General features: G+C 39.8%; 1 protein-coding gene across 18 annotated transcripts in view; it reads right to left on the bottom strand.

Moving 5' to 3' along the window:
* mark3a (MAP/microtubule affinity-regulating kinase 3a) overlaps nucleotides 1-14,224 on the bottom strand; it is a 175,037-nt gene that overhangs the window by 78,026 nt on the left and 82,787 nt on the right. For all 18 annotated transcript variants that reach the window (XM_043697487.2, XM_043697490.2, XM_043697488.2 and 15 more), the window contains exon 5: nucleotides 3,851-3,916. In XM_043697487.2, the coding sequence (XP_043553422.2) occupies nucleotides 3,851-3,916 (66 nt within the window). The remainder of the gene's footprint in view (nucleotides 1-3,850; nucleotides 3,917-14,224) is intronic.

Below are 14,224 nucleotides of genomic sequence, written 5' to 3'. Positions count from 1 at the left end.
AGGTTATAGTCCAACAGGTTTGTTTGGAAGCACTAGCTTTCGGAGTGCTGCTCCTTCATCAGGTGGTTGTGGAGAATAGGATTGTAAGACAGAATTTATAGCAAAAGTTTTCAGTGTGATGTAACTGAAATTATATATTGAAAAAGACCTGGATTGTTTGTTAAGTCTCTCGTCTTTTAGAATGACTGTGTTGGTTTCTGCTCTTTCATATGTAAATAACATAACTTTTGTTTTAAAAAAAAACTTACATTCTCAAGTGAACATTAACAATTGGTGTCATGTCGGCCCAGATAATGTATTGAAGGTGTTAGCTCCCTGTGTGAGGCTGTCTGTGCCACAATGGTTAGACTGATTCTAATCTAAAAAATGGATTTACAGAATCTCACATGGATTTGTGTAGTTTTTGAGCAAAGTGAAATGTAATTCTGCAAGTACGAATTCACCGTGTGCATGTGTGTGTGTGTGGGGGGGGTATGAGTGTCTGAGAGAGTGTATGCATGTGTGTATGAGTGTGAGCGTAAAGGGGTATAAGTCTATGAGAGGGTGTGTGCGGGAGTGTTTGAGAGAGTGTATGAGAGAGAGTCTGCATGAGTGTCTCTCTCTGTAGAGAGTGTGCATGTCCGTCTGTCCCTGTGTGTGTATAGTGCAATGGGGTCACCTGTAGCGTGATATTAAGATAACAGCATTTTCACTACCTCGTTGGCTCAGTTGCCTTTTTGACTTAATTTATTACACATTTGAACAGAAGGTTGTCGATCCAAGCATATACCAGAGCCGGAGTATATAATTTAGAGTTGTCCAAACTTTTCACGAGGAGCCATATTTCAATTTTTTTTTTCTCACAAGGCCAATAGGCAAATTTCATTAAAAAAAAGTTTGGCATAACATTAAACATAAAATAAAAAATAAAAATTGTAGTAATAAGTGTAGTGACTGTAACAGAGGTCAGCCAGGTGAGCTGTGTAGAGTAAGAGTCCCCTAATTAGACCAGATTAACAGCACCAATCAGGGAGCCCTGGATGACAGATAAGAACAGGAGTGTCTGAAATCCTGTTCACTCAGAGCTAGCTCTGAGGGAGCTGGATCAGTATCAAGCACTCTCCACATGTAAATAAAGGGTGACTTTGTGGTGGCATTAAGACCGCCAAAGCCTGACACAACACTCCACTAAGCGAGAGAGATAGTTTATTTCAGAGGATGATGTTTGGTGTATGAACCATGGTAATGGCCCAGCATGGATAAGAGGAATGGTCAATGTGAAGTCAGGTCCAGTGACGTACATAATTCTGTGAGGTGCGATGGTCCTCAACAAGCACATGAACCATATAAAAGTTGCAAATTAATGAACAGTACAGATACAAAACATTGCTAACTCCTTGACTGTCTTTCTGACTGTTCCACAACCAAAGGGCTCTCCCTCTCCGTCAAGTGTTGAAGATACCTCAGAAACTGAGATGGACAGGGTGGATGTCATCACCTCAATGCTTTTACAGCCTGAAGAAGAGAATGAATTTCCTCTGAGACACTCTGGGTGCAAGAGGCAAGGTACTGTGCATTACACACTGCCTGTATCAGAGGCAGAGTTGGAGGAACCTGACCTGATGCTAAAATACCCAGGAGGAGCTAAATAAAACCAGTCAAGGTCATCGGACCCAGAGGTGGAGGGTTGAAGTGATTGTAACAAGGTCAGCCAGGTGGACCTCATAGAATGAGTTCCCTGATTGGGCTGTTAATATGGTCCAATCAGGGAGTCCTGGCTGACAGATAAGAACAGGAGTGTCGAGGGCAGTGTTTGTCACTGGCCACCCGGGTGTTTTCCTATCTTCCTGGTGGTGGAATTTGAATAAAGATTGGTGCATTTTGTGTCTTTCACTGTGTCTCACACCTGCACACACACACCATGGGTGCTGGGGAAAAAATAAGCACTACTGCACTTAGGTGGTAGTGTGGGGGTTAAATTATATAAAAAAAAGAAAAAAAAAAAGAAAAAAAAAAGAAAAAAAAAGAAAAAAAAAGAGAAAAAAAAAGGACCGGAGTGTCGAGGGCAGTGTTTGTCACTGGCCACCTGGGTGTTTTCCTATCTTCTTGGTGGTGGAATTTGAATAAAGATTCGTGCACTTTGTGTCTTACACCTGCACACACACACCATGGGTGCTGGGGAAAAAAAATAAGCACTACCGCAGTTAGGTGGTAGTGTGGGGGTAAAAAAAAAAGAACAGGAGTGTCAGACATCCTGTTCATTCGGAGAGTTGGCTCTGAGTGAGTCAGATCAGTGTCCAGGACGCTCCAAGTATCAATTACAAAAGGTTACTCAGTGACAGGATATCAGCTTGTGGAGTTATTTTATGAAGAAAACAATTTGCTTCAACCGTTGATTACTTTCACTTCTTACAATTTCATATAGCCTGTTCACTAGTCATGAAGTGATCTGCCCTACACTGGTGAGACTAAATGGTGACTGTTGACCATTTTGTAGACCACCTCGATCCTGTCCCCAAACCTTGTTGCCTGCTGTTTTAATTCCTTGCCGCATAACTAATCTGACCTGTCTACCTTTGGACTGTTATCATGTTTCAATGAGGCTCAATGCATCCTCTTGGAACCACTTGATGTTTGATTGGGCATTTCACAACCTTCTGGAGTTCAACAACTTTAGATCAAAACCTCTGCCCCCATTTTATTTAGTGTCTTTTCACAAATGGTATGTAGGTTTGGTCTTGAATGGCTAACTTGCAGCTATGGCAATGGCCAATGTGATTTCTTTCAAAACACAGTACAACAGACAGAATTCTGGAAAATAATGAGGTTTTGTTAGCATTGGGTGAATTTTATTAGCAGAAATCACAAACAGTTGTGCAATAGAATTTCTTTTGGTTCTGGAGGAACATCCAGTCTACCCTTTTGTTGCAGATTTGCAAAGGTCTTGTCTGAGGGGAATGTGTAAAACAGTTGTGTCTAATAAAAAGAGATGGCTTGAAACTATTTAAAAAATTGTTTTTCTTAAGGTAAGTAGTTAAGTTTGAAAGTTCCAGACCAAAAGTGTTCCATTAAAATCTTGAAAGGTTATTTGAAATGGAGAAAGTCTGAGATCTGTTGCATAAAGACTTAAGGAAGAGACTCAGATTCTCAGGACCAAGATTTGAAGCATCTGTTCTGTTAAATTAAACCCTTTAGATATGACAGAGAAAGGATATAGTACTGGGAAGCAGTACTGTTCAGATCATTGAGAGTGTACTTTACTATTCATTTTGAAATTTTTAAACTTGTGTTACATGTAAATAGTTTGCTTCTTCTATGTTATTCTTCATTTCTTTTGTGTAATACACTAAATCTGTGGCATTGCATGTTATGCTTCAGTCAAAGACTCGTTAAAACCAAAAAATAACATAACACGATCCATCAAGCCAGATTTCAGTCCAGAGATCTGACTTGTCCAGGAATAGCATCTGCTGGGACCATTACTCTTGGTTCTTCTTTCCAGTCTAACTTACACTTGACCAATCATTTTTATCTTTTCTCAGTTCATATGAAAGGCCTCAGACCTAAACTATTAACTGCTTCGCTCTCTATAGATGATGTCACCTGCTGAACGTTTCCAACATTCACCATCCGAAAACAGATCAACAGAAAACAGAAAACTTATTCATCCCATCACAGTTTAGGATGTTGTGCCAGGTTGCTGACAAAATAAGTAATACATTCCAATTCAGTACAGTATCCACTGAAAAGGTGTGGCATAATAAAATACTGTACAAAACCAAATATTCTTCCTTATGAGATCCAGAAAAATATCAGATCCTCATTAAACCAAAAAAATTATCAATATTACTTTCAGATGAATTCCACTTACCTCCACTTGCATATTCCATCACTAAATAGAGAGTCTTCTCTGCTTCAATAACTTCAAATAATTTCACTGGAAAACAAAAATGAAAGATTTGACATATTGATGAGGACAGATAAATATCTAATTCAACACATATATGAAAGATAGTTCAATTATGTTAACAGAGAGCTCAATTCCAGCTAATGTATGATTGAGCTATGTATGTTTTAAAAAATGCAATACAGTACATTTTGTATATTAAAAATAATGTAACTTCCCTTTTCCTGCATTTTTACTGTCTCTATCTTCTGAAAGAATTGGCTCCTTGCTAGAGTGATTGCCTTTTAGTACCTCACCTAAATGGGTATTTCTCATTTGTGGGTGTAGACAGCAAATTTTGTTACGATTGTAGGAATCATCACAGGCAAACCCAAGATAATACTCAATAGAAGCCCTGCATTACAATAAAAAGTAGCAACAACAGTTGACTTTCACCTTATATAGCACGCAAAAACAACATTTTTCACTGTATCTCGGTACATGTGACAATAATAAATAAAACAAACTCAAACTTTACTTAAGGACCAAGAGGATAACTGTAGTTAAATACCAGTGTCCAGGTAAGAACTGCTAAATCTGCATATGCTATGATTTAAACCTAGCACTTGGTCTTGCTCACTGTGTATGCGCTAGTTCAAGTACTGGGAAAGCCTGCTTCATTTTTTTAAAGATTAAATTTATTTGAATTTAATTCTTTCATGGATAAGGGCATCACAGGGAAGTGAATAGGCATTGTTACCTATTCCTGAATGCACCTAGAATCAGTGAGAGCAATTCAGAGGCAGTTAAGAGTCAATCACATTACTGTGGGCCTGAAGTCACATCAAGGCCAGACCAGGTAAGGATTTCCCTCCTTTTATGGCATTAGTGAACCAGACATGTTTTTATGACAAGAGAGAATACCCTGGTAGCTTCATGGTCCCCATTAAGACTAGATTTAAATTCTAAAATTTTAAATTAAATCGAATTCTATCAGCAGCTGTCATGGTTTAAACACATGGCTCCAAAATGGGATACTGCATTATTAGGCAGAAGTGGGTACTGCAGGTGCTGGAAATCAGAGTCTAGATTAGAGTGGTGCTGGAAAAGCACAGCAGGTCAGGCAGCATCTGAAAATAAACATTTTGGACAAAAGCCCTTGTCAGGAATGAGTTATTAGTCTGGTAAAATTACCACTGTCTCCTCCTCGAATTCAGTAAGTAGAAAATAATGTGCTCTAAATAGAAATCTAGCTACTCTAACTTTGCAGTGGCAAAATTCCCAAATGCTTGAATAAACAGCAATGTCAATGCTCTTTTGTGTACTCGCATAAAGATGATAAACATACTGTATAGCTTTTAGCTCCTGAATATACTCAAACATAAAACTCAACTCCATAGTCTTCTAAAATTAACTTGTAATTTGGCTGATTGTGGACAGCACATATTAAGAAAGATGTCAGTCAAAATATTTTACAATGTTAAGTAATGGATTATATTTCCTTTGGTCTATGAATCAATAACAAGTCAGTATAGATTTAAAATCATCACCTTAATAAAAAGAAAGTGTTAACGTTTGCTTTCTTTCACAAAGGGCTACTGTGGCCTGGAATGTTCTAGCAGAGAAATCACTGGAAGCAAAATCCATAATTGCTTTTAAAAGCTAAGTGGTTAAACAGCTAAAACAAAACAAAAATACTTAAAAGCTTACAGTTCAAGAAACTATGTGGAATGCAGTTTCAAGAACAGGCACGGACACAGCAAACAAAGCCTAACTCCAGGCTGCAAAATTCTATTATATCTCTGTACATTCAAAATTAATTCAGACTGCACAACAGTCTGTCCTGACAATTAATAATGAAGCAAAAATGTAAACCATCTGGAGAGAGAGAGAAAAAGAAACAGGATGAGGTAGAAAGGTGAAGTGGGTACAGGCATAAGGGAAGGTAGACTAAAGAAGGAATAAACTTTTACAAATGAGTGGTAAAACAAGGTGATTAAATGATTGTAGTGAATTAACCACCCCTCCAGGTTAGCTTTAAAATCAATTTTAATGATCAAAATAAATGTCCAGGAAATTCAACCATCATGGGACAGAAAGCATTAGCCCAGATCTTCTAACCAGTATAGGGAATGCTATTTCCAAACTTGATCACATAAAATATTACACGCTTCAGTCACCTCAATTCACTTTGAGTGATATAAATAAGTAGCTGAAAGCACAGGATATTACAAGAGCTGACAGCATTCTAGCAATAGTATTCAGGAACTTGAGTCCCTCGCCACGCTGTTCATGTCCAGCCACAACACTGACATCTACCCAATAGTGTGAAAAATTACCCAGTTATGTCCCATACACAGTAAGTAGGACAAATTCAACCCAGCCAATTACTGCCCCATTGGTGTATTCTTGATCATCAGCAAAGTAATGGAAGGGATCATCAATGCTATCTAGCGTAACAATAATTTGCTTTCTGACACACAGTTTGGATTCTACCAGGGCCACACAGTCTTGACCTTATTACAGCCTTAACTCAAACATGGACAAAAAAATCTAATACCGGAGGGGAGATAAGTGTGATGTTAGGATATTCACTCATACCATTCATGACTCCTCAAATACCAAAGATGTCAGTGTCCAAATGTAGCAAGGCCTGAACAATATCCAGGCTTGGGTCAGCAAGTGGCAACATTTGCATCACAGAAGTGTCAGTCAATGCCCACCAACAAAAGAATCTTCCCATTGTCCTTTATATGTACCTTGACATGCAATGACATTATCATTGGGTGAGGTAAGCTGGACACTCTGATAAGTGGCACACCTGCTGAGTTCTCAAAAGCTCTATAAGATTTAAATTGTCAGGGTGATAGGGCATACAATGGGAGTGAATTTATTTTTAAAATGCCCACTTCTTAAAAATATTTTTTTTAACGAGAAGACAGTCACAAAAAAGTGGAACATTGGTCCGTGGTTTTTTTTTGTTTGGAATAGTTCCAGTGTGAAAATGGATTCTCTGTTTTATTGAAGCAACTCTGCATTTAATTACGCTTGTATAGTTATCCAAATGGCTTACAGATGTTGTCATTAAACAAAGCATTCTTAATATCTTAATTACAAATTTCCTTACTTGCTTGCTTTATTCTAGCATTAGTGAATTAAAATAATTTTTCAATGTAATTTTAAAACACAGCCAGGCTTCAGAAACTGTCACTCTCTGCACTCTCACCCCCACCACTACCACCCCCCCAAAACAGAGTATTGGCAGTGTGTCATCTACTAATGGTAATGCCACCAAATGCCAATGGACATGTGATGGGCAATGCCTATCATTTTTGTGGCATGAATGTTACTTGCCACTTCTTAGTCCAAGCCTAAATAATGTTCAGGTCAAGCTTCATTTGGACATGGACTGCTTTCATTTATGAAGAGTTGTGAATGGTGCTGAACATTATGCAATCATTGGCAAACCTTAGAATGAAGGGAAGGTCATCGATGAAGCAACTGAAGGTGGTAGGGCCTAGGGCATCACTGCAAGGAATTTCTGCAGAGATGTCCTCAAGCTGAGATGATTGACTTTCAATAATCCCAACCATCGTATGCGCCAGGTATAGCTCCAACTGACACAAAGCATGATGTCACTCCTGGTCAAATGCGGTTATGATGTCACTCTTACTTCACCTCTGAAATTCAGCTCTTTTGTTCACATTTAAATTAAGATTGTAATGAGGTCAGAAGTTGAGTGACTGTGGTAGAACCCAAAATGGGCATCTATGAGCTGCGTATTCCTGAGCAAGTGCTGGTTAATAGCACCTTTGATGACAACGTTTATCAATTTACCGATGATCGAGAGTAGGCTGAAGGAGTGTCAGTTATATATTGTGTGTATGGTAATACTTCAATTTGGAGTAAGTGACGACTTATTTTAAAAAGTGGCGCTTAGTGTAGAGCATGACTCCTGGAGTCAGTTTGTGCTCAATTAAGTACTGACTGCACTTCAAACTGGATATCAATCCCTACTTGGGTCAATGGCATTATTCCAGAGATATATAGTAGATTCACAAATGGATACTAAATGTGCAAGGTATAATTCAAGTAATGTCTGCTTAACGTAGAGTGTAAAAATGATTAAACGAATTTTCTGACTTTTACATTATTATACTTTTGTTTTACAGTTAGTTTAGACTGGGATTTATTATAGTGTTAATAACCAATTTACAGCTTGGCTAATGGCACATTTCCCAAGATTCAGTATCATCTGTATCTATGTTGCAATTCCAATTGATCTAACCTTGAAAGTTTTTTTTAAACAATATTCTGCAAGCAGTGAGATTGCCAGTGGGATTAGGTAGATTTTAAAAGCAAAATGAGAATCTGCTTTCATAATTTGAAAAATATTCTTGATCATTGGAAATTTGATGCATTTACTTTAGAAAATATCACAAATGATGTTATTTCCAAAATATCCTTTATGTCACTGTGAAAGTTAGTTCCCAGACATGTGAAGAATATGCAACACTGACACATGATAAATCCCGAGATCACTGGGTAGGTGCTGGAAAGGGAATAGATTGTCCACTCTTCAAACAGACTTCTCAAATAGATGAAAAATTCCAGAATAGGTTACGGCAACAGCAAGATCACCAGATTGGCTCGTGTTACAAAAGGTTGCACAATGATGAGGAGTTGAGTGAACAGGTCCATAATTGAAGTTCATAGAAATAAGTGATCTAATCGAAACATAAGATTCTGAAGGAATATGACAAGACAGACAACAATATTAAAAATGAAAGAACTGTGGATGCTGGATATCAGAAACAAAAACAAATTGTTGGAAAAGCTCAGGTTGTCGGGCAGCATCTGTGGAGATAAATCAGAGTTAATGTTCTGGGTCAAATGATCCTTCCTCAGAACTGATGGTAGTAAGAAAATGTTGCCTTCTAATGCAGAAAATAGGGTGGGGGGGGGTAAAGAGTAAATGATAGGTGGGGATAGAGCCCAAAGAGAGAGAAGAACAGTTGGACAAAGGAGTGGATAACAATCAGGCTGGATGAATAGCTATGAACGGGCACTGTTAGTGGCTAGAAGGTAGTGAGGACTGCAGATGCTGGAGAAGTCAGTTTTGATAAAGTGTGGCGCCGGAAAAAGCACAGCAAGTCAGGCAGCATCTGAGGAACACGAGTGTCATCATTTCGGGCTTAACCTTGCATCAGGACAGAGTTAAGCCCGAAACATGATTCTCTTGCTCCTCAGATGCTGTCTGATCTGCTGTGCTTTTTCCAGTGTCACACTTTATCGACACTGTTAGTGGTCAGCAATGGGTTGGGTGTAATAGCAGATAATGTAATAACAAGAACTGAGGTGTGGGGATAGGGATATGGTCATGGGACAGCTCAGGCCCTAAAGTTGTTGAACTTGATATTGAGCTCAGAAAGTTGTAGAATTTCCAAGTGGAAAACAAGGTGCTGTTCTTCCGTGTGGTGGTGGGGCTTTGGGAGTGAAGGAGGAGTGGACCAGGGTGTTCTGGAGGGAACAGTCCCTGCGTAAGGCTGACAAAGCAGGGGAGGGGAATGTGTGTCTGGTGGGGGCATCCTGCTGGGGGTGGCAGAAATGCCAGCTAATGATTTTCTGAATATGGAAGGTGGTAGAATGGTAGGTAAGGAAAAAGGGGGACCCTATCACTGTTGTGGATGGAAAGACAGGGGTGAGGGCTGAAGTGCAGGAGATGGGTTGGACCCAGCTGAGACTCCCATCAACTATGATGTTGGGGATCCTTAGTTGAGGAAGAAAGTGGACATTTTGGAGGCCCCCCCCTTTCAAAGTTGGTATCACCAGACGCAATTGCGATGGAGATGCAGGAACTGGGAGAACGGAATAGAGTCTTTACATGATGCAGGGTGTGAGCATGTATAGTCAAGGTATCTGTGGGAGTTGGTGGGTTTGTAGTGCATATTGGTAGAGAAAGTGAGGTCTGCAGATGCTGGAGATCAGAGCTGAAAATGTGTTGCTGGAAAAGCGCAGCAGGTCAGGCAGCATCCAGGGAACAGGAGAATCGACGTTTCGGGCATTCCTGAAGAAGGGCTTATGCCTGAAACGTCGATTCTCCTGTTCCCTGGATGCTGCCTGACCTGCTGCGCTTTTCCAGCAACACATTTTCAGTGCATATTGGTGGCCAGCCTACCCCCAAAAATAGAAACAGAGATGTCGAGGAAGGGAAAACAGGAGTTAGAGATGGACCAAGTGAAGATGAGAGCATGTGGAAATTGGAAGCGAAACTGATAAGCTTTTCCAAATCTGAACAAGAGGGGAAAGCAGCACCAATATCATCGATGTACCGGGGAAAGAGTTGTGGGTAGGGGCCAGAATAGGAATGGAATAAGGGATGCTCCACATACCCTACAAAGACACGGGCTCAACTGTGGCCCATTCAGGTACCCATTGCCACCTCTCTGTCCTGAAGAAAGTGAGGCGAGTTAAAAGAGAAGTTGTTCAGAGTGAAGATGAGCTCAGCTAGGCAGAGGAGGCACCAGATGAAATGAGGTTGGTGACCGTAGTTGATGCAATGGCCTAATGTTCCACATGGGGTCATGGTCCAGGAAGATAAGAGGAGGTGTTTGAGAACTGGTGTTGAGCCTATTTAATATAAAGGTTAGTTTGCCAGACAACATCTCACAGATATAATTTCCTTTATCTAGGGTAACTAGAATATGGGAGCATAAATCTCAGGATAAGGGGTTAATCATTTAGGATTAAGTGGAGGAGAAATTTCTCCATTCAGATGTTGTAAATCTTCAGAGCTGTCTGCTCCAGTGGGTTGTAGATATTCCAATGTATTTAATGTTGGAATAAGCAGATATGTCATAGAATGAAGAGTAAAGCAGAGCAGGTGAGAAAGTGAAGTTTAAGCTCAAAATCAACCATGATAATAGTGAAAGGTAGAGCCTGTTCAATAGACTTCTGGTTTCCCCGTTCCTATTTTGTATATTCTTATGTTAATCCAAAGGACTGTGCATGTTCTGTCACATTGATTCAATATGGAGATAAAACATTCTTGATCTCTCAGGAAATCGAGGGATAGGGGAGCATGGAGGAAATTGGATTCAAGATACAAGGTTAGCTTTGATCATATTGACATCATGAGGTCAATTCCTGGAATGGCGGGATTATCTTACACTGAAAGACTGGAACGACTGGGCTTGTATACCCTTGAGTTTAGAAGACTGAGAGGGGATCTGATTGAGACATATAAGATTATTAAAGGTTTGGACACTCTGGCGGCAGGAAACATGTTTTTGCTGATGGGTGAGTGCCGAACCAGAGGACACAGCTTAAAAATACGGGGTAGACCATTTAGGACAGAGATGAGGAGAAACTTCTTCACCCAGAGAGTGGTGGCTGTGTGGAATGCTCTGCCCCAGAGAGCAGTGGAGGTCCAGTCTCTGGATTCATTTAAGAAAGAGTTGGATAGAGCTCTCAAGGATAGTGGAATCAAGGGTTATGGAGATAAGGCAGAAACAGGATACTGATTAAGAATGATCAGCCATGATCATAATGAATGGTGGTGCAGGATCCAAGGGCAGAATGGCCTACCCCTGCACCTATTGTCTACTGAATGGTGAGCCAGCTTCAATGATGGAATGGCCTACTTCTGCTCCCAAGCAAGTTTAATCAGTATGGAAACTACAAGTCTGTAACTGTTCCCTTCACCTCTAAATGATATTTTTGAGTTGGAAATCTTTTGAAGAACAATGACAAAGGGAATATTTTATGTTTACATTGTTCTCACTACTGACCTGCACAAATGGTTAAATTGAGTGAACTGGTCTCAAACATAGATATGAAGTGCCTCTCAAGCAGCTACTCACAAATACAAGATTTTTTTAAAAAACTCAAAAGGCAAGTGTCTTGCTATCAGGAGATTGCTACTACATCAACCATTATACTACTCTCAATTCAAGTTATTTATTTTCACTAACTGGGTGTGAGAGGATTAGGCAAACAGTATTGTTTGTTTTGCTTCAGCCAGAGTGGGCAAACAAAGATTGATCTCCATACTTCAAAACCTCAGAATGCCCCTAAAATGTTTTATTGTTATTGCACTGTTGTAGAGTAGATTGTGGCAGCCAACTTTGACATTGCAAGCTCCTATGACCAGCCATGTAATAGAGGGAGTATATTGGCATGGATAGAGGATTAAATAACTAATAGAAGATAGGGAAAGCTGGTTTAAGGGGGGAATTTTCAGGATGGCAATCTGTAACTAGTACCATGCACAAGGATCAGTGTGATGATGGGAGTTTGTTTCCACAAGGGTATCTCCTATCACAGTACTGTCACAGATAAATCTTTCTACATCAGTTAGACTGGTGAGGGTAAGATCAAGTATGTTTTTCCCTCTGCTGGTTATTTCCACAGGTGTCGCAAACCCAGTCTAGCAGCAAAGGACTCAGCTAATTCATTTAGGAACCACACTTGGTGATGGACAGGTCCCTCACTCAGTGGATTGCATTGTTGTGGATTCAAGTTTCACATTAGAAAATCCCATTATGAATATTCGGGATAGCAGTTCTTTCCATTTTTATTAAGGACTAATCTATCTCAGCCTTAAATATACACAAGAACTAGACCCCCAACATATATCTGCAGGAAGGAGCTCCAAAAACTCTCAACCGTCAGAGAATAAATTCCTTCTTGACACAGTCTTAAATTTGCGCTTCTTTATTCTGAGACTATGCCCTCTGGTCCTCGATTCTCCCATGAAGGGAAACATCATCTCAGCATTTACCTTATCAAGCTCCTTAATAATCCTCTATGTTATAATGAGCTCACTTCTCGCTCTTCTGAATTCCAGTGAGTAGAGTCCCAAACTGTTTAGCCTTTGTTAATAAGACAATCCTCTCATACCTGGGGTTATCCTAGTGAACCTTCTCTGAACTGCCTTCAATTAAATTATATATTTCCTTAAATAAGGGGACAAAAACTGCACAAAGTACTCCGGTTGTGGTCTCATCAACACATTATACAGCTACAATAAGACTTCCCTACTCATACTCCAACTCCCTTGAATAAGCACCAACATTCCACATTAGCTTTCCTGATTTTATCAAGTGCAGCAGGAAATCACGGAATCTTATGCACTAACTTTTCGTGTTTCGTATGCAAGTACTCTGACGTCCCTTTGTGTCACTGCTTCTGTAGTTTTTCTCCACTTAATTTTTTTGTCCTCCCATTCAAAATCAACTTCACATTTTCCCACATTATACTCCATTTGCCAAGTGCTTGCCCACTTATTTAAACTTTCAATGTCTCTCAACAAACTGTCTTTATCCGTTTCGCAACCTACCTCTCCATACATTCATTTTCTTCCTCCACATTATTCAAGTACATTATAAACCACTGCAGTCACAGCATTGTTCCCTGTAGAACCCAACTGGTCAAAGGTCACCAACCTGAAAAAGAACTCCTATCCCCATTCATTGTTTCTTGCCCTTCAGCCAATTCTCCATTTATGCAAATATACTTCATCCAACACCATTAGCACTGATCTTTTGACTTAAATTTGTATGAGGTATCTTGTCGAATATCCTCTGGGAGTCCAAATATGCATCTATTGGTTCCCCACTATCCACTCCAATGTAGTACAATTTCCCAGTCCAGCTACATCATTAGCACCTACCCAGGAACTGGGAAATTGTCCAGGTATGCCCTGTCCACAAAAAGCAGGAGAATTTCAACTCAGACAATTGTGGCTGCGAATGTACTCTCCATCGTGAGCAAAGTGATCAACAGAGCCATTGCATAGCACTTACTCAGCAATATGCTGCTCATTGCAGTCAGTTTGGATTCTGCCAGGACCACTCAGCTCCTCACTTTTTTATAGCCTTTTTCCAAATATGGTCAAAATAAATGACCTAACGGTTGCGATGAAAGTGATTGTCCTTTACCATAAAGGCAACACTAAATAGAAAAACCATTATGAAGCCCTAGAAAAATCAAAGTCATTAAAAATTGGGGAAAGTCTCTACTGGCTGGAGTCATACCTAGCACAAAGAAAGATGGAAGCAGTTGGATGGAGGATAATCATTTCATTTCGGGGGAATTCTGCAGGAGTTCCTTAAGGTGGTGTCCTTGGCCCAATCATTTTCAGTTACAATACTTATGACCTAAGCTTCTGTGATCTAATACAGAAGTAAGAATGCTCATTGATGATTGCATAATGTTAAGCACCATCTGCAACTCCTCAGATAATGAAACAGTTGGTGTCCATATGAAGCAAGCCTTGGACAACATTCAGGTTTGTGCTGATAAATGGTAAGTAAGATTGAGTACATACAAGTGCCAGGCAATTACCATCTCCAACAA

The sequence above is a fragment of the Chiloscyllium plagiosum genome, unplaced genomic scaffold, assembly GCF_037043375.1.
Source record: "Chiloscyllium plagiosum isolate Xiang-an unplaced genomic scaffold, Cpla_swu_hap1 HiC_scaffold_8, whole genome shotgun sequence".
In the NCBI taxonomy this organism is placed as follows: domain Eukaryota; kingdom Metazoa; phylum Chordata; class Chondrichthyes; order Orectolobiformes; family Hemiscylliidae; genus Chiloscyllium; species Chiloscyllium plagiosum.
This window is presented reverse-complemented; position numbering and strand designations above follow the sequence as displayed.